At 36.8% G+C, this 27641-nt stretch overlaps 2 protein-coding genes across 2 annotated transcripts in view; both read left to right on the top strand.

The window, feature by feature from the left end:
* Positions 1-23320, top strand: part of LOC142336121 (glutarate-semialdehyde dehydrogenase-like) — a 137052-nt gene extending 113732 nt beyond the window's left edge. Inside the window, exons 7-10 of the mRNA XM_075384672.1 lie at positions 2548-2691; positions 4960-5115; positions 5490-5662; positions 22772-23320. Coding sequence (XP_075240787.1) covers positions 2548-2691; positions 4960-5115; positions 5490-5662; positions 22772-23033 — 735 coding nt within the window. The 3' untranslated portion in view covers positions 23034-23320. The remainder of the gene's footprint in view (positions 1-2547; positions 2692-4959; positions 5116-5489; positions 5663-22771) is intronic.
* LOC142336122 (ribosomal RNA small subunit methyltransferase NEP1-like) overlaps positions 1-27641 on the top strand; it is a 77893-nt gene that overhangs the window by 32495 nt on the left and 17757 nt on the right. The window lies entirely within an intron of this gene.

The following is a 27641-nucleotide window of genomic DNA, read 5'->3' as shown; positions in this document are numbered from 1 at the left end:
CCGAAGAGCGTTTTTGGTCAGTATTTTAGAGCCTCCTTAATAAAAAAGAAATTGTAGGCCAAATATTGTCGTGTTGCCTTCGTGGAAGTCGCCGGAACTCGATATCACAATTTTTTTAAATATCAAAATTGTAAAGATGTATGTTTATTGATTTGTTTTTTTAATCTGTTTTTTTCCGTTGAAGTAGGAAAACAGGAGCAAGAGTTGGAACAATTTAGTATTTAGATTCTGCATAATGCTTTGAATCAGATTTTGTTTTTGTTTTGTAAAAAAAGTATTGTATTGTTCTTTATTAAGTTTATCAATTATGATGTTTTTATAATTTATCCTTCAGCGCTGGCTGAGACGTAGGTTGAACGGCCTGATTGAATGTCCTGTATTAGCTTGAAGTTAAATCTAACTTAGGATTGTGTCTTTTTTGTAAATTTTTTGTTTTACTTTATTTATCTGAACTGTTTAAATCTTTATTAATAGCCGCCCTCATCATCTCAGCCGGCTATTATTGCGCTCTTATTACAATTCAAAGAATTTGAATTGTATTGGGGCGCTGTCTTTTTTTTTAAGATCTGTTCACACATTTTCATGATTTTTGAAGTCAAATCGGAGTAGTGATTTTGGTCACGCCGAAACAGGAAATGGAGCGAAAAAGCGAGTGGTTTTGCGGCGTGAATTTTTTTCGCTCTAATTTTAAAGTAGAGTGAGAATACGGTGTTTGAACAAAAATTCGCTTTCTCGGTAGTTGTTTTTTGTTCACATGCGGCAATTTCACTCTGATTTTTACTGTTTTTTCGATTTTTCGGATCGGATTTTTTTCTAAATGGTTTTCCCAATCCATTCACAGCTCATTCTAGGCCTATTTTTTGTTTGAATTAAATTTTCATTTCTCGCTAGTGGTTTTTTTGTTCACATGCGGCATTTTGACATTGATTTTTTGTTTTTTTTTATTTTTTTATCTGATTTTTTAAAATGGTTCTCTCAATTCACTCATAGTCCATTCTAGGTCTAGTTTTTCTGTTTAGTCAATGAAAATTCTTTGAATTTTACGTCAGGACTTGTCCTGCTATGTTTTTTTTTACTTCGTCAAACTTTTTTTCGCTTTACCATTTTGCCGCTTTTTCGACATTTTGCGTGAAATCTTTTTGACTTCTCTAGGCTAGTTTCTCTCCTCTCTCATTCTGCTAAAAGTGAATTTGAACATCAGTTGCTAAGCAAAGCAATTCAAAATGAACAGAGTCGGTATAAACAATTGAAGTCAGAAATAGAAACGGGATAAACCCATAAAGCCCAATTTTAGATGCCCGCTATTTGAACGTCGTTCCTATAAGTCTTAGTTACCACCTCTAATGCTTATTGGTGTTGATAGTAGCCCCTGTAGCCTCTCTCTAAGAAACAGAAGTATGTTCAACTACGAAATGCCATCAAAATAAATCGGACTTAAAAAATATTTTTGTACAAAAATCTTTTTTTTTCAATATATTCTATTCGTTCAATCCCAATCATGCTTATTGGAATCAACGGCGGCTATTTTCCGGCAATCTGCCGGGTATGTTTAATGCTTTTCAAGTGATGATAAATTAACTCTCCCTCTTTCTTTTCTTCATACAAAAACTTGGGACTGTCTGCAAGTTTTATATGGCGTTTTTTAATGACTCGCTTTCTCAAAACTTTTTTGCAATTTTTAATATGGGGCATTATCCTTTTCAGGTTCCAATTGTGCATTAGCTTGTAGAAATTGACACATAATTGGCGTGACAGTGAATTTCAGAAATAAAGTTTAATTTATAAAAATCATCCGCATCACTTAAGTCGAAGGTGAAAGATCTTATTGAACAATGTTTAAAATATATGTATTAGGGTATTGAGTTACCGAGTGGTTCTCTAAGAGCCTTAGTCTATTCTATTCAAAGAAGCAACCGAGGAACACACCACTGGAGGCAGCTCTCGGTAGTTTTGTACCACCCCCTTTATCCCCTCACTGTGCCTAAACGTAACTCGGTTATGTTTGAGAGTTTGATTACCGCTCTATGTAATAATACGTGGTTCTTTATGATGAAGAAATAGCATGTCGTTTAGTAGCGGTCAGATGTAAGTATAGTTTTAACGGGTATAAGTAATGAGATGTTCGAGCAGTTATAGCTCATTTTATTTTAAACTATTTTCAGTTTTTCGTTTTCGATATTCTTCGTTAATTTACAGTTTTGATTTTATAACCTACTTTGCCCTTCTATTTGCTGGAAGCACTCTTCAAATTTATTTTGATTATTAATATGGACTGCGTTGAAAAATGTAGGCTTCAGTATCCAACGTTTAGAAACCCAACTGGTAACTTACTCGTGTTACTATAAAAAATTTTGCCGTGTTACTATAAAAAATTTGCTATTTGAAGAAGTAGTGAATGAGCGAAGCATTACACGGCTATATTCAATACTTCAAACTGATTTTTTTCCATGCACTTCTTATAACAAACTTTTTTTTGACTTTGAAGGACACTGTTCAAGCATAGATTTTGCTTTTCACATACATGTGAACCGAGTTCTTGTTTTTCAGCATCTGTACTCTCTCTGTGGATCGACAGTGAAACGGATCTCTCTAGAATTAGGCGGAAATGCTCCCTTTATTGTGTTCGACTCTGCCGATGTTGACAAGGCAGTCCAAGGTGCTATGGGATGCAAATTCAGAAATACAGGACAAGTGAGTGCTCTTACTGCTTCAGTTGGCTACTTTTCTTGCTGTTTTAGTTAGCTACTCGTCCGTACCCAAAAGAGATGTTTCGATCATATTAAACGTCTTTGAGTGGCGCAAAATTCCTTCAAACATTGATGATCAGGCTAATTGTTCCGACCCACTTTAGTGGGGGGGGGATAATATACTCAAATGTTTTTTTTTGTTCAGTCGATTTTGGCCGATCGATATATCGTAGAGGGTTGTGAATTGTTTAATTAGAATAGCCTGCCCAGCGTAGAGTATATAATTATCAAGTTGTGTGTTGAATTTGTCTTTTCCACGGAGTTATTGAGGTTTAAAATTGTGAACATTTCACTGATTTCGATGTTTTTAATCACATTTTCCGTATTTTAGGCTATTTGCCGTAACTTTTTGCTAATTCTTCTGAAAAATGTTGAAATTGTTAGCTATAGTGTTGTTGGTTTTACGTCCACTCTGTTGAAATTTGCCGGATTAACACAACAAAAAACTGCTGAAATAAACTCCGAAGAAGGTTAGTTTTACTTGCAATTTGTTCGGCCGGTTGTTGGGTAATTTCTGGATAGTTGACCAAAATCCATCATTTATTTTTGAGTGAGTTTTCTAATCAAATTATCCATTTCCATTATATTTGGAACAATTAAGTGTTTCCAGTGGACAAATATCAGTGGTCGTTTTCACTCCTATAAATTCTTGTTTCCCAAAATAAACAATGCATTTTTGAGCTTTGCGACTTGTCTTTTTATGGTCATTTTGGAGATAGAGGTCAGCGAAGTCAGCTCGCAGCCTCTCTCTAGTGGATCAAAATTTAACAATTAATGCGCTTTTACGTTTTAAGTATTGGTTTTTTTGACTTTGATACTACGAGTTTTCACACAGAAATTTCGTTTTTTTGTGCATTTTCCCATCTTTCAGGTTCTTTTTCTTGTCTTCTCGCTTTATTGGTGGGTCAGATGTCAGATTTTTGGCGTTCAATTAGAAGGTACAATTGGACATTTTTTCATTGATTAGATTATGGTTTTCACGGCCTCTACGACATCTTCTGCAGAATTCAATGGAATTTTTTCTTTAGTCCAAAAATTGTGGATAATTTGTGGTCTTAGCGGCTTTCTATAGATAATCACAGGAACCTATTTTCCGATGTGGTTTGATAGTTGATTTTTTCCTTCGAAATGTAATGCGAAAAAGTGTAGACGTATTTTCTAACTTTGCACTCTGCTGTTCATCTGTCTAGTTGTTACCTAGTCTCACTGATTACAGAAATTGCATTAATGGTGTTGAGGAAAGGCACAGTTGAACATATTTGATGGTTTTAGTGCATTGATTATTTTTTAACCGCTTTGATACCGGTTTTGTCGAATTTTTCAAATTATTTTTGTTTGTTTTTCGTTCTTTTTGTGAACGTCTGAGATATTCCGATTAATGACAGAGCTCAATGGCTTTCTTTAGAGAAATAATTGAACTTCTCTAAAGATTTCAGTTTTAAGTCAATCTTTTTTATTAAGGAGTCTTATTAAGGACTGGTCCCATGTTTTTTCCTAGTGAAATACATTTTAATTTCTTCAGTTTAGGTTTTATTTGACGCTATTTTGACTCGGCTATTAAGTTTTTTTTCAAAAATTAGACATTGGGTTTTGGATAAAATAATGTTTGTTGTTGTTATTTGATTTTGTGGTTTGCCTTCTCTCGTAGTCTTAATAATGGCAGGCGTCATCGGCTCTCTAATATGTCAATATTTACTTTAGTAAGTGATTTGAGTGGGAAGCAATTTTTTCATCTTTCACCGGTTAGTTTTGAACAAAGTTTGAATTTTTGAAAGTTTTCCATCTCTTCCTCATTCGGTAGACAATTAAGCCAAATTTACCCATTCATCCGCCTTTACCGAAAAATGAAAATCTCCATCTAGAAAAGCTACCTTACTCCCCCTGGCATTTCGCCAAGGCCAGAGACTTGAATATGAAGCCTCCTCTTTTCATACAAGGCAGTATGCAATGTATAATCAATTTCTAATGATTTATTAATCCAATGAGTATCGGGGACTTCTGTTGTGATGACCTACGACGTCTGATTTCCTTGCGCAAGATACTTGAGAACAATAGGTTTTGGATATACAGTCATGGGTATCAATGCTAACAAACTATCTGCTCAGTCACTTTAATAATATTCTGCTATTTTACCATTTGGTCATTAGTTCAAATGTACAACTCCTCCCATATTCCTCCAATCTAAGCATGATTGAATGGATTGGGTATTTAGACGTGTGTTTGTGCCAATCGGATCTTTGTTCAATCTGGAATATACAATTCATTCTGTTCCAAATTGGCTGAGAAAGTGAAGTCACTCAAGTATGGACACGGAATGGACCCTACTAACAGTCTAGGCCCCCTCATAAACGAAAGAGCAGTTGTTAAAGTATGTATGTCTTTTAACATCTAATAACTATTTCGACATTTTATGCTTATTGATATTCCTAGAAGTGATCAAATAGTTCTATGAGTTACATTTTGAGAATGAATGCAAACGGAGAAAATGTCATGTGATAAATGATGTTGCAACTATAATAGCAGAGAAAGATTTTAATGCTCTTAATTATTAACATTATTGAAGTTGCTATACCATAAAGATAGTCAATTGTTTAGAGCATTTCTTAAAAGATCCGATTCATAGTATAATCAATATTCAGCAGTGAACCCTTTTTCCTCTTAATTTTTTATCAGAGTTGAATGCTCAGCTCACCCTAATTTAATCATTCGAGTTACCTTTTTTCTATTTGAAATGTTATCTAGGTAAAAGAACATGTAGATGATGCAATATCGAGAGGAGCAGCGTTGCAAGCAGGTGGCCACTTGGCTCCTGAGTTCGGCCCCAACTTTTTCCAGCCCACTCTTGTGACAGATGTTGCAGTGGATGCTCTCGTGAACAGAGAAGAAACCTTTGGACCACTGGCTGCTGTCACTAAGTACATAATTTCGAAGAACCGATTTGTTGAAGAAACGATTCAAAGATGTATATTTTTAATAACTGCCCTCATCCTCTCAGCCGGATTTTATAGAGACGCCATTTTTCATACGATCCAAAAATTTGGATTGTATTGGAGCGCCGTCTCTCTTTAAGACTCGAAAAGGAGTATTGGTGAACCGTCTTTTATCGCTAATGTTGTTTAATAGTGTATTTGAAACAGGAACTGAAATGTATGAAGAAAAGCATTTAGGTCAAATTGCTGAAGAGGTGAGAAAACAGAGAGGGGTTTTCTGATATGTCGCAATTTTGAGAGAGAGAGAGCGGGAAAAAGTGTGTCAAATTTTTGCTAGGCAGATTTTTATAATCGATTCTTCAAATCACGTGCGGCATTTTGAAACCAATTTTTTAAATTTTAAACTAATAGCGTTCAGGTTATAAGCTGAATTAAGCGTAATTTTAGAATTTCACGGAATATGCCGAATTTCCGCACCAAATAAGAACAGTTTGACTCTTAGAAAAATTATGCCAATTTCTATCTCTCAATTTTTTATTTCTGTTCCCATCCCAATGTGCGTCATGTGGGTCAACGGCGGCTGTTTTCCGGTAATTTGCCGGACATGTGTTTAGTTTGGTTTATGTGATGTTTTAACATTTATTTCACTTTTTGGTAAAATTTTCCAATGTTTCGAATCTTTGGTTTCTGTTTTCTTTATTTTATTTTGACAGGAGGACGGCTATATTACTGAACCTCAAATGCTGAGATTATGCTGAGAAATATACTTTCTTTCCTAATCTCCAATTTGTGATTCAACTTTTTGTAAAAAAAATGTGCTTCTTTCTGTTCTTTACAATATGTCCTCAAAATCCACATTCTAATATTTGGCAATTCTTTCATATATCAATATTGAATTATTGCCTATATTTTCAATAACCCAATGTTTTGTTTTGCCTGGCATTTATAAGTTGTAAGGTTAAGGATTTAAGCTTTTTAATGGCGGCCCTCAATTTCTCTGCAGGCTATATTGCGCTCATGCATTTTTGATAATCCAAAATATTTGGATTATATTGGTGTGCCGTCTTTCTTTTAAAGATCTGTTCACACTTTCGACTTTTTCACGTCAGTGAGAAGTCAAATAAGAGATGTATTTTAATTACGCTGGAGTGGCAAATGGAGCAAAAAAGCGAGAGGGCTTGCAGCGTGATTTATTTCAATGTACCTTTAAAGTGGAGTGAACTTGGTGTTTAAACAAATTTTAGATTTTTTAACGCGAATTTTTTTTCACATGCGGCAAATTGACTTCTGTTTCAAGTGTTTCTTCTGTTGAGTGCTTTTTATATGATATTTATGTTTTCTAATGGCGCCTATTTGCAGTTGATTAAAACCATCAACGGACAGCTAGTGCTTTCTTACTTTGACACTTCGTTGTCATGAAATATTATTGGAAATGCTGGCAACTTTTTACATTTTATCTCTGTTGTCTTGTCATCTAGTACCAATATTGACAGTAACATTGGTTGCTTATGAGGCGTAAATGAACCTAATTAAGGGTTTAAGTTTATGGCTACTGGTTCTCCAGATTTTGCACTTTTGTTCTCAACTTTTTTAATGGTTTTTGAGAGTACTTTATTTTTACTTTTGGTTGTCTTATCGTTTCTTCTCGTTAAGGACAGGTCTCATTGTATGCTAATATGATTTTTTTTAAATCGATTCAATTGATTTAGTTCAAAGCTAATTCCTTCTATGACCTTGACTTCCTTTCTTTACCACAAATATTATCGAATTTTTTAGGTTTTGCAGGTTTATTGCTTAACTTGTTTTCTTATGTTATGTCTTAGTCCCCTTAATGGCAAGTCTCATTAGTTGATAGGGATGTTTATACTAAATGTATTAACGATTTCAGTTTTTGGCCGTTTCTTGTGCCTTTTCGTTTTTTAATTGTTGGCTTTTCGTTTTCAAAATTGTTTGCTTTTCGTTTTCAATTCTATTAAACACCTATTTTGGAAGACAAAAGTTGATTTTTTGTCTCAAGTGTTTTAGTCGTGGTCTTTACAATGTTTTGGCCAAAAGTGTCTGGTTTTGCCAATGTTCTTTAGTTTAATTTTTGCATCTTGTTTGCTTTGTTTGTCATTGATTCCCACGAGGTTGTTTTCCTGGATTGATGTTACTGTAAAGTATTAATTGTAAGGTCATTAGTTCGGTCAATTCTTTGGGTTGTTATCCAAGACTTGTCCCGCGATGTTTTTTTTACTTCGTCGAATAAAACTTTGTTTCGTTTTACCTCATTTTATATAGCTTCGACATTTTGCGTAAAACCTTTTTGACTCCCGTACGTTAGTTTGAATCTTTGATCATTCTTGTGATTTTAAACTGCAGTTATTCACAAAAACTATCTAAAATGAATGGAGTCATACAAAACGAAATCAAAAATGGAAACAGGATAAACCCCATAAAGCCTAATTTTAGATACCCCCTTCATGGAATTTGTTCTTACCAGTTACATTATCGGTAATGCTTATTGGTATTAATGCTAGCCCCTGTATCCTCTCATTAAGTAACAGGAGTGTATTTAAGAACAACATGAAATGAAAATAGTTCGCACTTTAAAAATTGTTTTCTTTTGTTTTTTTTTTCCATTTTCTGCTCTTTCAGTCCCAATCGGGGTTATGGGAATCGATGGGGTTTTTTTCAGCAATCTGCCGGGCATGTTATTTAATAGCCGCAAAGTGATAGCTGAGGGTATTATTGGCCTTCTCTTGGTTTTTTATTTCGTCGTCAAGATTTTTGTTACGACATATGAGGTCACAATCACTTCAAATCTGCTTTTTGTTTATTTGTTAGTGCAATTTTAGTTGCATGCGTGACGTCATTTTTCACTCTTAGTGGAGAAAGTTTTTTGTTAATTCGCATGATTAAGTTTTTGGTGACACGTGGCTTACATCACTCTTAAAAAAAGATTTTATTCATGGTTTTTTGAGTCTTGCTTGTAATAAACGATTTTTTTCGCTTTGAGTTTTAATGTTTTCTGTCTTTTCTTGATCAATTTGGATTTTGCAGTAGTTTGAATTAATTTAACAAGATGTCTCCAACAAAAGAGAAGTATTTTTTACATTTTTTTTGAACGGCTGTGGAGTGCTTGAAATTGTTTTTTGAAACTTAAATCTGTTATATAGTAATTCAGATAGTAATTCGCAGATTGTTATCAGCCTTATGGTTTCCCAACGTGTCTTCTGGTTCACAGCTTTTGTTTTTTGCTCTAATATTTCCTCTGCGAATGCTTCCTGTTACAATTTAATTGTTTTTTGTGGTTTTTGAATGAGGTCGCCATTATTTTTGTTTGCTTTCTTGAATGATGTCATTATTCTTATTAGAACAGGGTTTTAAGTTCTTGCAAATGTTTTCGTTGATTTAAGTGAATTAAGAATAATTCTTTTCAAACTGACGATTATGATTTCGGCTATGCTTGAGCTGGCGAGACTGTCCGGGGTGTCCGGGGAGCTTTAACAAGAATGAGTTACTCTTGTGCCGGCTTATTAGTTGTGTACTACATGATTAGAGAAGTCTATTTCACTTGCAATATTGTTTCCTATTGTCTTCCTGTAGATTCGAGTGCCATAGAGGGCTATGAGCATTGAAATTCCAGACAATAATGCAGTCATCTAACTTGAATAGTTGACTGCTTGATATCTTTTATCCTGCATCACAGCTACACAAAAGTGGTGTGTAAAATTTAGGTGTCCACTAGTTTGATGTTATTACCACCTGCTGGGAGTTCTTTGGTTTGGACTTCTAGATGTTTTTCAGAAGCCTTATGTTCAAGTTCTTGAAACAGAATTGTGTCCTTAATGATAAAAGATACCCATCTATCTTTTCCTCTTTCTTTGGGCCTATTTTCTTGGATTATGTAGTAGCCTTGTGGGATTTTGAGGGTGGATTTTTCGTTGAGGTTGGTCTGCTGGATGGCAGCTATTTCGATGTTAGTTTTGTGCATCCAGTCTATGATGTTGGCTAGCTTTTTTTATACCATTACATTTCAGTTGAATTATGTTGGTGTTCGTTGTCGTGAGTGGGGAAACTTTTCCTTGTGCTTGCTTCTATTGTCCTGCACCAGGACCAGCGCTTATAGTCGAACTTGTTTGTTGTTCCATTGCTCTATGGACTGTAAGTGTTTTCACGAAACACACACACAACACCACAAAGAGCTTTCGTCAACTTCCGCAAAGCTGGCTAAGCAAAGTTTAAAGACGACGTTGAACTACGTTGAAGCAGTCAAGTTTTCTGAAAAAAGATGAAGTTCAAAGAAAACATCCAGGGGACCAACCACTAAATAACGCAACTAAACCATGAAGTAAAAATTCTGTTCAAAGTAAGAAGCGCAAAAAGGGGACCGAGTTTGTACAAACACTTACTACCAGAGGTAACTGCTCTAAACGCAGTAAAAGTTTTGTTAAGTAACGCTAAACCACCTTCAAACAGAGCCATACACTTTGGACGCTAAGGAAACTACTCCTCACCATGATCCAAGGAAATGCCCCAACAATTTAACCAACAATACACTCCACATCCCAGGAAAAATGAAAAGCAAAAAGAAAGTACATTAAAAACATTAAGGAAACTGGAAATAGGGGGCAGAATGTTCAAGTGTAACACAGTGAAAGAAGCTATAGGAGACACAAAGAAAACTAGGGCGCTGGGCACAGATAGAGTAGCGCCAATACACTTACACCATCTAAGCATCATGGCACGGATATAACTCACTGACACCATAAACTTTTCTGTAAAAAGTGCAAAAATCCGGAACATCTGGAAAGTTGGCCGGTTGATACCCCTACACAAACCGGGAATACCTATAGACGAACCTAAATCTTCAGACCAATTGTACTCCTCTCCCGCATTGCAAAACTAACAGAAAAAACTAACTAAGTACTTTAAAGAAAATCCACTAAAGAAACATCAGCATGGCTTTAGACATGAGCACTCCACAACAACAGCTCTCAATGTTGTCACCAACAATGTGCAAAAAGGCCTTAATCAAAAGAAACCACGAAACCGTACTCTACGACTAGCTTTAGACCTCACCGACGCTTTCGACACGGTTGATCACAACCTACTACGAAGAGGTATACGCGAGGCACCACTACCGAATAGCACTAAAAGATGGGTCGTTTTATACTTACAGGGCAGGTTTTTTTTTCGTATAATATAACAACAAAAAATCAAAGTGGAGAAAAGTCAAACAGGTTGTCCCTCAAGGTTGTGTTTTTATTGGCAATGCTCTTCAAGATCTACATGAGCAAGCTGCATCTAACCCTGAAAGATGTAAACAGCACGCCTTCCGCTGATGATATGACTTCAACTACATCTGACCCTTATGTTGAAAAATTAGGTGACGTAATAACTTCATACCTAACTCTTTTACACGACTGGCTAGCATCAGCTAGCAGCAGAAAACTTCGGATATCAGCTGAAAAATCAAGTGCAACTGTGTTCACAACCTGGAGCAAGGAGGCCAAGTTTGACCCACACCTCACTATCATCATTTCAACAACAACAGTAATGTACATAGTCAAATTCTTGTTTTCACTTTTGATAGTTTGCTCATTTTAAGAGAACATGAGAGGAGCACCAAAGAGAATTTACAAAAGCGCAGTAACATACTGAAAAAGATTGCTGGTAGCGACTTGGGCTGCACAAAAGAGACACTCGCAGTGGCTTACAAAGCTATCGGTCGGAGCGTCATGAATTACGGTGCGCCCATTTGGGCTTCCACTATCAGCAATACAAACTGGAATCACATGCAAACATTGCTCTTCGCTCAATTACTGGCAGATTAAAAATGTCTGAGATTAATAACCTACGCAATGACTGTGAAATACTGCCTGTTGAAGCTCAGAAAAATTTTCGCAGAGCAATTTGCAGGCAGTTATCAGAGCCATCTTGTTTATCATAAAACAACCTCTTCAACCAGTTTTCGTCCCATGATAGAGCCATTGTGTTTATCATAAAACAACCTCTTCAACCAGTTTTTGACACTAAATGATACTTAAATGAAGCAAAACAAACAGAATTTGTGCGCTCAAAAGCATCCACGGACACCCGTTCCATGCTCATTTGAACAAAGGCAGTTAGGTGACCTACCGCCAAAGACAGCAGAACAAACGCTTCCTCGAATTGCACATATCCGATGAGCACAACTGAGAACTAGATACTATCCCCTGCTAAGCTCTTGGTTGAGTAGGATCCGACAATGTTGATAATCGGATTCCCAAATGTTATGCAGTAGCACATCACGTAAACCACATTTTCAGCGTCAGTAAAAACACCTCGGACCTGAAACTGATTGACCTTTGGGAAAGACCAGTGGAGTTAGCCAAATGGCTGCACTTAATACCATCAGTAATACACGACCTCACTGCACAGAATAATCCGCATTGCCCCTTTCCCCGATGTTGACGTTGCCCCTCCTGGTTTCCCTAACCCGGGACCGCATGTCATTTACCATGGCGTCGATGCAGAAAGGCTGGCACACCAGAAGCAAATTGTTGATAAGCAGTCACACGCTACTGCTAATTTATCTATTCTTATTATGATACAAATGCAACTAGGGTACCAGTTGAAAAACGGCAATAAGTGCCTGCATCCCGCAAAAATTACTGCGAATTGCAGCTCTGTGCGACAACATTATGGTTTTGGCTGCAGTTAGTGATTTTTTCAAAGGACAGGCCCGACGCTTCGGGTCGCTATCTGAAGTTTTTCCGCTGTTTTTCCGTCGTATGTTTTAAAGATTTTTGCTACAAGCATATGACGTCGCGATCTCGTCAAATCCGCTTTTTGTTCCCTCATTCGGGGATTTTGAACTGAAGTGCGTACTTGAGGTCTTTACTCACTTAGAGAAGGGAGTTTTTTGTTCATTCATTTGATTCGGTTTTTGCTCTTTTGCTTTTTTAAGACTGCCGTTCTGTGAAGCTCTTGCAGTTATTTTTGGCACTGTCAGCTATGCTTTTCTTATGTAAATCAATGGTTTTTAATGCGCGTGATCCTCCTCATCTGAACCTATAGACACCCACTGCTAATCAAAGTTAATTTAAGCACCCATGAATATTTTATTTGAAAAAAAAACTAAAAAAATGTTTCCAACAACTTATCCGGAAAGAATTTGGCGTCTTTTTTCCAAAAGTTTTGATAATCTTAGTTTGTTAACGTCACATTTATTAGTTTAATTGCTCTCGAAGCATTTTTGTTTACGTGTGTGCCCTTTTATGCAAAATTTTGGCTTCTCGTTTTCTAGAACATTATATTTCATTTCTCGAGTGACTTTTTCACGCTTGACTTTTTGATTTTTCTGATTGATTTCAATCGCGCGCATTCAGAAATTAAGTCTGTTGCTAAAATAAAACCGATTGTGAGAGAAGATTGTTGACAACTAGTATGGCTTAGGGGTTACTACCCAGGATTCTCATCCGGGAGATCGTGGGTTAATCATACATTTTCGCATGAAAATTTCTCACCTATGCCCCTTTTAAATTGATTGCCTGGCCGCTCATTCGAGAGCAGCTCGTGCGATGTTAGTCGGTTTATGTTTTTATTGAGCTGTGCTATGTAAAGTCTCGCTACCTAAACTGCTTTTGAAGTATGGGAACTATATTTAGTGATTAGATAAAAACGATTGATCATTGGTCTATAATTAACAATTTCACGGCAACGTTAGCTATCTGATTATGGGCAGCTGAATTTTTACGAAACACTAAATGGCTAAATCCTTGACAATCTTTGCTTTTGGATGTAATAGTTTTCCTTATTTTTATCCTGTACGAGTATTTGTTCAGTCTTTCACAGAGTAGTAGTATAGGACTTCAATTACCTTCTGAGGGTATAAACAATGATTGGCTTCTCGTTTTCTAGAACATTATATTTCATTTCTCGAGTGACTTTTTCACGCTTGACTTTTTGATTTTTCTGATTGATTTCAATCGCGCGCATTCAGAAATTAAGTCTGTTGCTAAAATAAAACCGATTGTGAGAAGATTGTTGACAACTAGTATGGCTTAGGGGTTACTACCCAGGATTCTCATCCGGGAGATCGTGGGTTAATCATACATTTTCGCATGAAAATATCTCTCACCTATGCCCCTTTTAAATTGATTGCCTGGCCGCTCATTCGAGAGCAGCTCGTGCGATGTTAGTCGGTTGATGTTTTTATTGAGCTGTGCTATGTAAAGTCTCGCTACCTAAACTGCTTTTGAAGTATGGGAACTATATTTGGTGATTAGATAAAAACGATTGATCATTGGTCTATAATTAACAATTTCACGGCAACATTAGCTATCTGATTATGGGCAGCTGAATTTTTACGAAACACTAAATGGCTAAATCCTTGACAATCTTTGCTTTTGGATGTAATAGTTTTCCTTATTTTTATCCTGTACAAGTATTTGTTCAGTCTTTCACAGAGTAGTAGTATAGGACTTCAATTACCTTCTGAGGGTATAAACAATGATGATAAAAGTCATAGTATAAAGATAAAAAGTGATATAAATTATGTAAAACAGCTAGCAGAAAGTATAATTTTTAACTGAACAGAATGTCATGCTATGCAAAAACTACATCTATACCTAAGGTACCACGTGCAATATAAGTCAAAATCAAATTTATCGATGCTCATTGCCATTAGTAGATTTTGAGTTGCAGTTTTGGATTTGCAAGTATCCTTGAAAAAATTGATGTTGACATTAAGTAAATCCGCGGCGTCATTTCTTATACGTTCAACTCTGAAGAAAAACGATTTTTCTGTACATCTTTTCGTAGCTCGTTTGAGTGCCAGACGTTCACGATCAATAGTTCGTAGATTTAAGACCTTTGGGTCCAACTTGAAAAATCTGTCAAAAGATATGCAATTCTCATTGTTTAAGGTTGCCGTAGAAACACGAATATCACGCTCGATAAGTTGATAGCATATTGGGAGAGAGTTTGATAATTTTAGCAGGGAGGAGTAGTCATTGTAACCAAAGCACCATTATAGGCCATGGATAGAAGCTGTTCAATTCTCAGTAGATCAGAAATTTCTGGAAGCCAAGCAGGGTATCCATATAGAAGAACCAATAAAACACACGACTTGATTAAATTGAATTTAACTCCAGTTGGGACGTTTAAGGGAACACTGTGCTTCAGGTAATTGAACGATCGACGAGCTTTTTCTATTTTTGTTTGATTGTAAAGACTCTACTTCAACGTTTTGGAGACCTTTATTCCCATATCCGTAATATTTTGAAGCGAAGGGGAATCATCACCAAGAAGTATTTTATCCGATGACATTCTACTAATATGTAAATAACCACTTGAATTAAAAGACAGATAGTTACAATAAGCCCGTAACCGCAACGAGCATAGATCATTTTGAGCTTTAATCAAGCAGAGGTCACCTTGGCTGAGCAATTTTGTGTCGACATCGTTGCAAAAAACTTGATACTTCGGGTCCGTCAATCATATCATCAATGAAAATTAAAAAGAAAAGCGGCCCCAACATGCTTCCCTGATGAACACCACTAGTAACTGAGAGGCTCTCTAATAAAAAATCATCTGATATAACACATTTTTGTCTAGATGATAAATAAGAATCCATAAGTTTCACAAAATCTTCGTCAAAGCCAAAATGAATAATTTTCGAAAGCAACGTGGAGTGATCCACAGAATGAATGAAACCCTTTGCTGAAATCTAAATAAGCAACAAATTGCTGAACGTTTTCGTCAAAATTCAGATATAACTCGTGCAGAACTGTGAGCATTTGCGTACCTGTAGAATGTTTTGCACGAAATCCATGATGTCTAGGATTCAGTCGATTTTTAATTTTCGGATATATAAACCGAAATAGAATTTTCTCTGAAGTTAAAGACAACCTCGGGAGTATTGAAATAGGCCGATAATTTTTAGCTTCCGCTCGAGGTCGTTTTTTGTGTACAGGGGTGACATATGCACATTTCGAATGCTCGGGCCAAATTTGCGATATAATAATATATGTGAAAACAAGATGGGTGAGTGGTGCTAATGTATGAGCCACTTTACTTAGAATAGTGGACGGTATGCCATCAAATGCAGGAGTCGAGCTACTTGGGACACTTAAGATATGTTTGAATTTCATCAAGGCTGAACTGTACATCAGATAATTTGATCTCATTGCGGCCGACAAAATGAGTTAACCGTATTTCAGTTTTTGGTTGAAAAACTGAATGAAAAAAATCTTTCGAACAGCTTACAAGTTTAAGTTCGCACAAATTTTGGAGCAATTATTGTAAATGCGTTTGGCTCTTTTTTGCTAATTTTTTTCTACGTTGGTTTTCAGTTGCCCTCAGACAAAGGCTATAGCAATTATTTGGGTCAGTCACGTTGGTCTTTTTAGTGCATTTTTTTTTGCTTGATTAATCTTTTGTCCTAATTTCGACTTTTTGTCATAGACAGGTAAAGCCCGGAGAGTATTAAACTAGCTCAAAAGCATCCACGGACACCCGTTCCATACTCATTTGAACAAAGGCAGCTAGGTGACCTACCGCCAAAGACAGCAGAACAAACGCTTCCTCGAATTGCACATATCCGATGAGCACAACTGAGAACTAGATACTGTCCCCTGCTAAGCTCTTGGTTGAGTAGGATCCGACAATGTTGATAATCGGATTCCCAAATGTTATGCAGTAGCACATCACGTAAACCACATTTTCAGCGTCAGTAAAAACACCTCGGACCTGAAACTGATTGACCTTTGGGAAGGACCAGTGGAGTTAGCCAAATGGCTGCACTTAATACCATCAGTCATACACGACCTCACTGCACAGAATAATCCGCCTTGCCTCTTTCCCCGATGTTGACGTTGCCCCTCCTGGTTTCCCTAACCCGGGAACGCATGTCATTTACCATGGCGTCGATGCAGAAAGGTCGGCGCACCAGAAGCAAACTGTTGATAAGCAGTCACACGCTACTGCTAATTTATCTATTCTTATTATGATACAAATGCAACTAGGGTACCAGTTAAAAAACGGTAATAAGTGCCTGCATCCCGCAAAAATTACTGCGAATTGCAGCTCTGTGCGACAACATTATAGTTTTGGCTGCAGTTAGTGATTTTTTCAAAGGACAGGCCCGACGCGTCGGGTCGCTATCTGAAGTTTTTCCGCTGTTTTTTCGTCGTATGTTTTGAAGATTTTTGCTACAAGCATATGACGTCGCGATCTCGTCAAATCCGCTTTTTGTTCCCTCATTCGGGGATTTTGAACTGAAGTGCGTACCTGAGGTCTTTACTCACTTAGAGAAGGTAGTTTTTTGTTCATTCATTTGATTCGGTTTTTGCTCTTTTGCTTTTTTAAGACTGCCGTTCTGTGAAGCTCTTGCAGTTATTTTTGGCACTGTCAGCTATGTTTTTCTTTATGTAAATCAATGGTTTTTAATGCGCGTGATCCTCCTCATCTGAACCTATAGACACCCACTGCTAATCAAAGTTAATTTAAGCACCCATGAATATTTTATTTGAAAAAAAAAAAACTAAAAAAATGTTTCCAAAAACTTTTCCGGAAAGAATTTGGCGTCTTTTTTCCAAAAGTTTTGATATTCTTAGTTTGTTAACGTCACATTTATTAGTTTAATTGCTCTCGAAGCATTTTTGTTTACGTGTGTGCCCTTTTATGCAAAATTTTGGCTTCTCGTTTTCTAGAACATTATATTTCATTTCTCGAGTGACTTTTTCACGCTTGACTTTTTGATTTTTCTGATTGATTTCAATCGCGCGCATTCAGAAATTAAGTCTGTTGCTAAAATAAAACCGATTGTGAGAGAAGATTGTTGACAACTAGTATGGCTTAGGGGTTACTACCCAGGATTCTCATCCGGGAGATCGTGGGTTAATCATACATTTTCGCATGAAAATTTCTCACCTATGCCCCTTTTAAATTGATTGCCTGGCCGCTCATTCGAGAGCAGCTCGTGCGATGTTAGTCGGTTTATGTTTTTATTGAGCTGTGCTATGTAAAGTCTCGCTACCTAAACTGCTTTTGAAGTATGGGAACTATATTTAGTGATTAGATAAAAACGATTGATCATTGGTCTATAATTAACAATTTCACGGCAACGTTAGCTATCTGATTATGGGCAGCTGAATTTTTACGAAACACTAAATGGCTAAATCCTTGACAATCTTTGCTTTTGGATGTAATAGTTTTCCTTATTTTTATCCTGTACGAGTATTTGTTCAGTCTTTCACAGAGTAGTAGTATAAGACTTCAATTACCTTCTGAGGGTATAGACAATGATGATAAAAATCATAGTATAAAGATAAAAAGTGATATAAATTATGTAAAACAGCTAGCAGAAAGTATAATTTTTAACTGAACAGAAAGTCATGCTATGCAAAAACTACATCTATACCTAAGGTACCACGTGCAATATAAGTCAAAATCAAATTTATCGATGCTCATTGCCATTAGTAGATTTTGAGTTGCAGTTTTGGATTTGCAAGTATCCTTGAAAAAATTGATGTTGACATTAATTAAATCCGCGGCGTCATTTCTTATACGTTCAACTCTGAAGAAAAACGATTTTTCTGTACATCTTTTCGTAGCTCGTTTGAGTGCCAGACGTTCACGATCAATAGTTCGTAGATTTAAGACCTTTGGGTCCAACTTGAAAAATCTGTCAAAAGATATGCAATTCTCATTGTTTAAGGTTGCCGTAGAAACACGAATATCACGCTCGATAAGTTGATAGCATATTGGGAGAGAGTTTGATAATTTTAGCAGGGAGGAGTAGTCATTGTAACCAAAGCACCATTATAGGCCATGGATAGAAGCTGTTCAAATCTCAGTAGATCAGAATTTTCTGGAAGCCAAGCAGGGTATCCATATAGAAGAACCAATAAAACACACGACTTGATTAAATTGAATTTAACTCCAGTTGGGACGTTTAAGGGAACACTGTGCTTCAGGTAATTGAACGATCGACGAGCTTTTTCTATTTTTGTTTGATTGTAAAGACTCTACTTCAACGTTTTGGAGACCTTTATTCCCATATCCGTAATATTTTGAAGCGAAGGGGAATCATCACCAAGAAGTATTTTATCCGATGACATTCTACTAATATGTAAATAACCACTTGAATTAAAAGACAGATAGTTACAATAAGCCCGTAACCGCAACGAGCATAGATCATTTTGAGCTTTAATCAAGCAGAGGTCACCTTGGCTGAGCAATTTTGTGTCGACATCGTTGCAAAAAACTTGATACTTCGGGTCCGTCAATCATATCATCAATGAAAATTAAAAAGAAAAGCGGCCCCAACATGCTTCCCTGATGAACACCACTAGTAACTGAGAGGCTCTCTAATAAAAAATCATCTGATATAACACATTTTTGTCTAGATGATAAATAAGAATCCATAAGTTTCACAAAATCTTCGTCAAAGCCAAAATGAATAATTTTCGAAAGCAACGTGGAGTGATCCACAGAATGAATGAAACCCTTTGCTGAAATCTAAATAAGCAACAAATTGCTGAACGTTTTCGTCAAAATTCAGATATAACTCGTGCAGAACTGTGAGCATTTGCGTACCTGTAGAATGTTTTGCACGAAATCCATGATGTCTAGGATTCAGTCGATTTTTAATTTTCGGATATATAAACCGAAATAGAATTTTCTCTGAAGTTAAAGACAACCTCGGGAGTATTGAAATAGGCCGATAATTTTTAGCTTCCGCTCGAGGTCGTTTTTTGTGTACAGGGGTGACATATGCACATTTCGAATGCTCGGGCCAAATTTGCGATATAATAATATATGTGAAAACAAGATGGGTGAGTGGTGCTAATGTATGAGCCACTTTACTTAGAATAGTGGACGGTATGCCATCAAATGCAGGAGTCGAGCTACTTGGGACACTTAAAAGATATGTTTGAATTTCATCAAGGCTGAACTGTACATCAGATAATTTGATCTCATTGCGGCCGACAAAATGAGTTAACCGTATTTCAGTTTTTGGTTGAAAAACTGAATGAAAAAAAATCTTTCGAACAGCTTACAAGTTTAAGTTCGCACAAATTTTGGAGCAATTATTGTAAATGCGTTTGGCTCTTTTTTGCTAATTTTTTTCTACGTCGATTTTCAGTTGCCCTCAGACAAAGGCTATAGCAATTATTTGGGTCAGTCACGTTGGTCTTTTTAGTGCATTTTTTTTTGCTTGATTAATCTTTTGTCCTAATTTTGACTTTTTTGTCATAGACAGGTAAAGCCCGGAGAGTATTTAACTACTGAACAGCTCTTTAAGAGCTCTTCTAGTATCTAAGTTCACAGTCCTGCGGAGCTTTTGAGAAGACATGGTGTACAGGAAAGTTTTTTGGTGGTTTGTTTCGTTCGTTTTTTGGTTGTTTGTCTTGGAAGAGAAATGATGAAAATATGAAAACTACTGAGCTGAGCAAACGAGAAGTAACATTTATGTTAGTAATTTAAATAGTATTCACTGAAGGCAACCTAAAAACTCTGGCAAACAAATTAAAACTGTTTTTGCTGTTGATTTTCTAAATTGTCTTGAGTCAGCATTTTGAACATATTTGTGGGCTGTGTTGTTCCAAGTTTGCTAAATAGAGCTGCTCTTGCTAATTAGCTGTTCTTCACTTTAGCTAAAAATCTGTCCAAAATCACATTGATTTGAATAATAATTCGAATTGTACTAGCAGGCCCGCAAACGCATTACAAGGAAAACAATTAAGGGAAGAGGTTGAATGGTTACAGAAAATTATGATTTCTGTTGCGCACCAACTCGGGCTCGAACCCATGCCCCTCATTAAGCAGCCAGAGACCTTACCGTCTACGATACCTAAATTATCTTTTGCGTCTACTACCCTATTCTCTTGCATTTTTTCAGCGAAAGCTTTGGCTTTGCTGTGTTGCATGTTGAGGGTGCGCTAAGAGTTGAACTTGTGCAGATAACGAGCTTCCAGATGGTGGCATGGCGCGTCTCAAAGCAAATTTACTACGTTAGGCTGCATATTTAAGCGTCAAGACAAGCAAAGACTAGGAATTGAGGCATGGTGATATAGCACAGAAACACAGGAGTGGACGAGTAACAACAATTGTAATTTCGGTCAAATAGGAGCCATTTTTGATAACTATGACACCAACAAATTCCTCTTGCATAAAAGGCATAAGTATTATCCCTTGCGCTTGCGATGCATTTTGCAATTATCAGTGCTCTTCTGCATCAGCAGTATTTACGTCAATGGCATTTTAGAAACAAAAAAGACAAGGCAAAAAGAACAATTTGCCGTTTTGTTTGCAGGGAATTCATGCGTCCTTCTCCGCCCATACTCAGATGTGAACATCTTCTCTCTCTAAACAGCCATTGGTCTTATTCCTCACTCTACAAATGCCTAATGGGTATGTGTATTGCTCTTTCATTATCAGCAATTTTTTGATCAGTAGCTAATTGGCTCGCTGGTTTTTGCTATGCGTCATGGTAATTGAGCGCAAAACTTCTGTAAATTAGCAGCTTCAAAATGAAAAGAGAACGAAAGAGAAAAAAAACTAGAAGGAGCGAAGGAGCAAAGGGACGAAGAAAAGAACGAACGCAAAAACAGACATCCCGTTGTTTGCACCTGCAAATTATTCGTCTTCTTCCGCCCAGACTCGAACTCGAACGCCAGCCCCTGAATTAACAGCAATTGGTCTTATGCTACCAATGCCTATTGCTTAAGTCTATCGCCCCTTCTTTATTGGATTTTGTTTCGTCAGTGGCTATTTGGTTCGTTTGGTTTTCCTAAGCGGCATGCTTTGTGTGCAAAAAATGTACAAGTAAGGCGTCTAAATATGGCGTAATAGCGCGTCTCAAAACTTTGGAATTACGTTAGTCTGTAGCTTCAAGGAACACTAAAGCAGGTTAGGATAGGAACGCTGTGCTCAAATGCGACTTACATTTAATATAATAGATAGAACAAAGAAATAACATTTTAACAAAGAAAGATAAGAAAGAACTGAAGAGAAAGAAAAGTGGGAAAATATATAAGTGGATGAAAAACAAAAAAACCATTTTTGAGTCAAGAAAACAATAGCCATTTCAAAAAGAAAAATAACGTATAATAAAGGTTAAAAAACACAGACAGGAATAGATCAAAAATGACAATTTACTTTTTTGGGCCAGAAATTGAGGCGGAATTTTCGGCAACATCTCGGGCGCGAACTCGTGGCCGTCGCTTAACAGGAATAGGTGTTATCCCTTACGCTACTGACGCGTATTGCTTTGGTCGGGTGTCCTTTCTACATCAGCCAATTCTTGTTGAAGGCCTTTGTTGACTTGCTTCTTTTTGTTGTTAGGCATAGTTAATGAGCGCAGAAACATGTGAAGATTAGATATGTTTAAATATGGCGGCATTGCCCGCCTCAAAACTCATAAATGCGTGTACAGATATAAGCGCTGTTAACCATTGCGCTCAGATGTGACTAACATTCAATAGCATAGATCGGGGCGCTGTCTTTTGAAGATCTGTTTGCACTTTTTCATGATTTTTGAAGTCAAGTTGATTCGACGATTTTGTTCGAAAACTTTGTCGAACAAAAATTCATTTCGCTTTACCTTAGTTCACAGCTAGTTCACCATTTTGCATGAAATCTTTTCAATTGCTCTTGAACGAAGTTCAGCAATTATTGTAAACGTGTTAGTCTTTTTTTGAAATTTTTTGCTTGACCGTTTTTGCGCTTTTCTTCTAAAACGTTCTGTGACTTAAGTGGCTTTTTCAGGCTTTCGCTCTTGATTTTTTAAAGTGATCTCTATTGCTCCCACGCCGAATTGAAGCTTGTTGCTGATAAAAAATTGGTTGCAAATCGGTTGGGCAAATGTTTTTCCACCCGCTTGTCGTTCGAGAGCAATTCTTCCGACATTAAAATGCTTTTAACCAGCAGTTGCTCAGCAAAGCAATCTAAAGCAGAATCAGTATCGGAAAATGGAATCAGAAATCAAAATAGAAACGGGATTTACCCATAACGCCCAATTTTAGAATCCCACTACTTGAATTTTCATCATTGTTTTTCTGTTCCTATCAGTGTGCTTGAATGGACGATGTTAATCTTCTTAATCCATTTGTTTCGTAGATTTGAAACCGAAGACGAAGTGATCTCAATGGCAAACAGTGTGAAAGTGGGCTTGGCTGGTTATTTCTACTCAAACAATGCTGCGCAGATCTTCCGGGTGAGCGAGGCCCTGGAGTTTGGAATGATCGGGGTAAACGAGGGAGTGATATCAAGTGAACTGGCGCCCTTTGGGGGCGTGAAGGAGTCGGGAGTTGGAAGAGAAGGTTCAATGTATGGCATTGAAGAGTACCAGGAGCTGAAGTATGTCAATCTCAATTTTTAAACATCTGAAGTACATTTCCGTATCTGATCTGAAGGAATCTTTGCTCTTTTTCCCGTCTTTGTTACTAAATATCTGAAGATGCCCATTTTGACTATCCAAGTGTAATTTGGTGCAGAGAAATTTATCATACTTGTTCACACTGAGAGTTGTACTCTTACAGATGCAGTTTCGATTTGTATTTAGATACAATCGACTATTTTTATGAATTTTATAATATTATTTATGTTATGTTGAATCAGTTTGTATTGGCCTTGATTTTGATGCAATTCACATTTTTTCTCAGAAAATTTTTAAAGCTTTGTGTTCGTTAAAATATAAATATTAGCACTTTCATCTTTGTTTCCAATTAATTCTGTAATTTCATGTAGCTTTTGCCGAGTGAGGTGTAGCAAGTCTAAATCAAGTTTTCAGTTAATAATTGAGAATTGAAGATTGTGAGCATTCGGGACAATTTTTAATAGCTCTCAAACGAAGTTTATGGCACTTACATAAGTCCTGTGGTCTTTTTGTTGCAATTTTTCGCTTTTGACCAATTTTTCGTCTGACTCTTTTTACTTTTCGTCCTCAAAAACGGGATAATTAAATAACGCTGGGAAGGCTTATCTTCTCTTAGTAGACTTAAGGGAGGGCATTAAGTTCTCCTTTCGGCTTACTAGACTAAGTATCTGATTCACCTAAACTGTTTTGGGGACAGAAATTGATGGCGGTTCTTAGAGTTTGACCCTCCCTGCAACCCCCCCCCCCCCCCCCCCCCCCACTTCACACTCCTCCCCCGCGCAGCAGCCCCCGTCACCACTTAACTCAACCCTTATCCCCACCACGTGCACATCTTTCCTCCCGTAACCCCGCGCTCTGGAATCGTCTCCACGTGCGCTCCCTCACCGTACTCGACATCCCCTCCAGATGTTGCCAGTCGTTTTAGAGAAATTCTCTCGACCCTAGTTGGCTATGTTTAGTTATCTGATTGTTGAGACCAATGGATCTTGATCTATGATAATTGTTTTTGATTCAAATCTTATTTGCGTATTTGCCAATTTATATTAAATAATTTTTTCTTTTACAATGCAAGCTTTCAATGCACAGGAATGAATGATATTGGTAAATATCATGTTTGTTTGCTCTTAAGCTAATTTTGTAGCAACTGCTTCAGTCATCTGTTTTTTAATTCAATCTTTTGCATGACGGGTAAGTAAAGATCATGGCATTACGAGTCTGTTCAGTGCTGCTGCAGCTCTACTAGTCCCTGAGTATACTTACCAAAACCGCTGGGGTATGATTTTATGATTTTCAAATTGGCTTCGAGAAGTATTTACCAGCACAATGTCGCCCGCACGAACTTTGCTCGTGCCCTCTGCTCGAACTTTGCTCCGCCCCCATAAATGCACCCATGAAGTGAGGCTAATATCCTAAACTGAGGCGTGCAACCATTAAAGCCAACCCATCGTTAATTGTTTGAGAGCAATTCGTCTAATTTAAGTCAATCATGTTTAATTTCTCTCAAGCAGAGTTTTCTGCATTTATTTTAGTTGTGCTGGTCTTTTTCATGCAATTTTTCTTTTTACCAACTTTTCTTATCGTTTTTGTCTGATCCTTTGACTTTTCGTCCTCAGAAACATGATATGCAGGTAAATCCCAGAGAGCTGTAAGTCCTTTTAGAGCGTTACTGCTCTCTAATAACCCCACTTAACGTCCCCGGATCACCACCACCACTGAATGCCCCACTCACACTCCACCACCCCACCTCATCGCGCTCACCATCACCCTCCCCTCAATTAAGCTAAAGCTAGCCTATCTAACTACTGAGAAAGCCAACTGCTGGCCAGTCGTTTGAGAGCAATTCGCTCGACGTTAGTTGGTTAAGTTTTGATCATTCTTTAGGTTAATGAAATTCTTATTGTTATGTGCTCTTCTTTGGAAAAGATCAAATCGTTTTTAGGAGTAGTTTGATGTTCAGAAGGTTTTGGTGAAAATGTGTTTTCAGTTCTTAGATGGCTCGCGTGCTTTTCCAACGACTGGCTTCCTGACAATTGTTTAAGGTTGTGGGTTTGTTTAATCTCTGTTTAATTTATCTTTTAGCTTTCTCTACACATGGAGTTCTTTTTAAAGTGCTTTGAATGTTCAAGGGAGACCACCATATAACCGAAAAACTTGAGTCATTGCTTAGCTGCAGTTTCACCTATTGGAAGCCTATTTCTCTCATAATATCTGTTTGCTCTTGAACGATGTTTGAAGCTTTCTTGTAGCTATGTTTGTATTTTTATGCAGAATTTTTGTTTGCCAGTTTTGAATTTTCGAGAGTTTACTATGATGCTTGACTTCTTGATTTTGCGTTACCTAAATTGGGACCTAAGTCATATTTTTAAGCGTTCTCACGTGAGAGTTTCTCTACTAAAAATCGAATGAAAAGGGCACCAAATTGGTTTTATTTTGCGTTTGAAATCATTTTAGTGGCCTAAATAGGCTCTGATTTTATCGTCCAAAGATACCACCTTCGTAAATTTACTGCCCCGTATCTATACCCCATTCAAACAGTCTGCAATGAAATCGAGCATGCGTTATAAGTTGGAGATCAGTTTGTCGACACTAGCCAGTTATATTTACGTAATACTTCGTCCAAGCTTTCCAATCTATGGGTAAATTTTTTTCAGATTGCATATGAGTTTGCTTTGTTCCACTCATTTTTAAATTTTTAATCGCTCTCAAGCGAAGTTTGTTGTAATTATTTTTTGTCCTGTCCGTCTTTTTAGTTCGGTTTTGGGTTTTTGTTTAGCGTTTAATAGCCGACCTCATCTTCTCAGCTGGCTACTTTTTCTGGTCTACTTTTTTTCAAGCCAAAATTTTGGATGGTTTTGTGCTTTGTTTTTTGTAGCATGTGTCTGCACATTTCTTCATGACTTTTTCTTTCAAAATGGGATGGACAATTAAGTGGACATTAAGTTTCATTAGAGGCCCTCAGCTATTTTTATTAGGCTGCCAAATGATTATGGTGCTGAAATTGTGGGACTCAAAATTGAAGGGCTCAATTCAACCTGGAAGGATGATTTCAAAGTTTTTGAGCTTGGAAACGTGCCGTTTTCGCACTTTTTGGCCATTTGCTGTTCTGCAAGTTTTTTTAAAATTAAATGGGCCTTGATGTTGTGGTTGCTGATGTCGTTCTAAATTGATGTTGTTCACAGTTCAGAATTCTTTTTTGTAGGCACTTTTTTTTATATTTGTGTTTGCGCGCTTTGTCCTATTTGTTATCAAAGATTTTTTTGGGTTAATGGGGTAGATTTTAGCGACCCAAATTTGGTTCAGAAGTCAGTTTTTTTACCTGTTTTCTAAATATCCAAGCTTTTTGTTAATTTCGACTCCATGTCTCTCTCTTTTGTTCAACCGGATGTCTGCCCGCTTTGTAGTCAGTTGTTTTGTAGTCTTTAGTCAGGCATGAATTTGAAGTAAGCAGTGTTGCAAAGTTTTCTGCATTTTTTTTCTAAAATTTTGTGTCATTATCAAACTCTGAAATCAGCTAGTCATTAAAACTTTTATAGCTTGCTGTCGTCTTTTTGTCGTCTTTTTGTCGTCTTGCTGCTTCGTTTTGCCTCTTAGTTTTAAAGAATTTTTTCTAGGATTCTGGCTGTTCAGTTTTTCTTGTTTTTTACTTTTCTTTTTGAATCGTTGTCTTACCTGCCTCTGTTGTTTCCAGCATTTGCTTTTTTCTGTTCTTCTTTCTGACATTTTGAAAAGTCTTGGTAGTCAACATGGTAATCCTAAACTTTTTAAGTGCTGTTGTTTGTTTTTCTCCTAATTTGTGGAAACTCTCTGTTTGCTTCTTTAGTTTTGTTTAGAATGTGTTCCAGAACTCATCCTGTTCTTTACTATAAAATGATTTTATACATTTTTACACATTTTTCTCTGACTTTGAGTTTTCAAAACGGGATAAAGGGGCCGAACAAAGATGATAAGGTCTTTTTATACTTTTTAAATTCCAAATGGTGCAATTTCTCACGATTTTTTTGCCATTATTTTTAGTTTTATGGATCATAAATTAACGCTATTTATATCAGTTTTCTGAGGTATTTGTTTCGCAATTACCAACTTGAATATAAAATATTTTAATTAATTTCGCATTTTTGGAACATCATTGTCATTTATCGACTTTTTATGGGGAAATGAGTTTTTCTGAGAGATTGTGGTTTGAAAAGCGCCCTCCTCATCTCATCTTATTGGGATCGATTTTAGGATCCATTTCCAATAGCTGGGTAGTTTTTTTTCAAATTGCAACTGAGTTTACAATCGAAAGTTATTTGGTCGGACACAAGTCGTTTTTAGTTTCTCTCAAACAAAGTCGCTTCTCAGCCGGGTATTTTTGCTAGTATACTTTTTACGATCTGAGTTTTTGGATTGCATTGGTGTTTTGATTTTTATAAGATGTGCCTACACATTTCCCCGTGACTTTTTTCTTTCAAAACGTGTTAAACAGGTGGGCATTAAGTTTCATTAGAGGCCCTCAGCTAGTTTTAGTAGTATTTCAAGTAATTATTGCACTGCAATTGCCGAGAAGGCCTCAATTCAAGGTGAAAAGAGATCTTAACTTTTTAGATTACATTTTTGCTTTTTCTCAGGCTT

Source organism: Convolutriloba macropyga, chromosome 3 (assembly GCF_964194025.1).
Source record: "Convolutriloba macropyga chromosome 3, txConMacr16.3, whole genome shotgun sequence".
NCBI classification, from domain to species: domain Eukaryota; kingdom Metazoa; phylum Xenacoelomorpha; order Acoela; family Convolutidae; genus Convolutriloba; species Convolutriloba macropyga.
The sequence above is the reverse complement of the archived record's forward strand: the minus strand, read 5'-3'. Positions and strand labels throughout refer to the sequence as shown.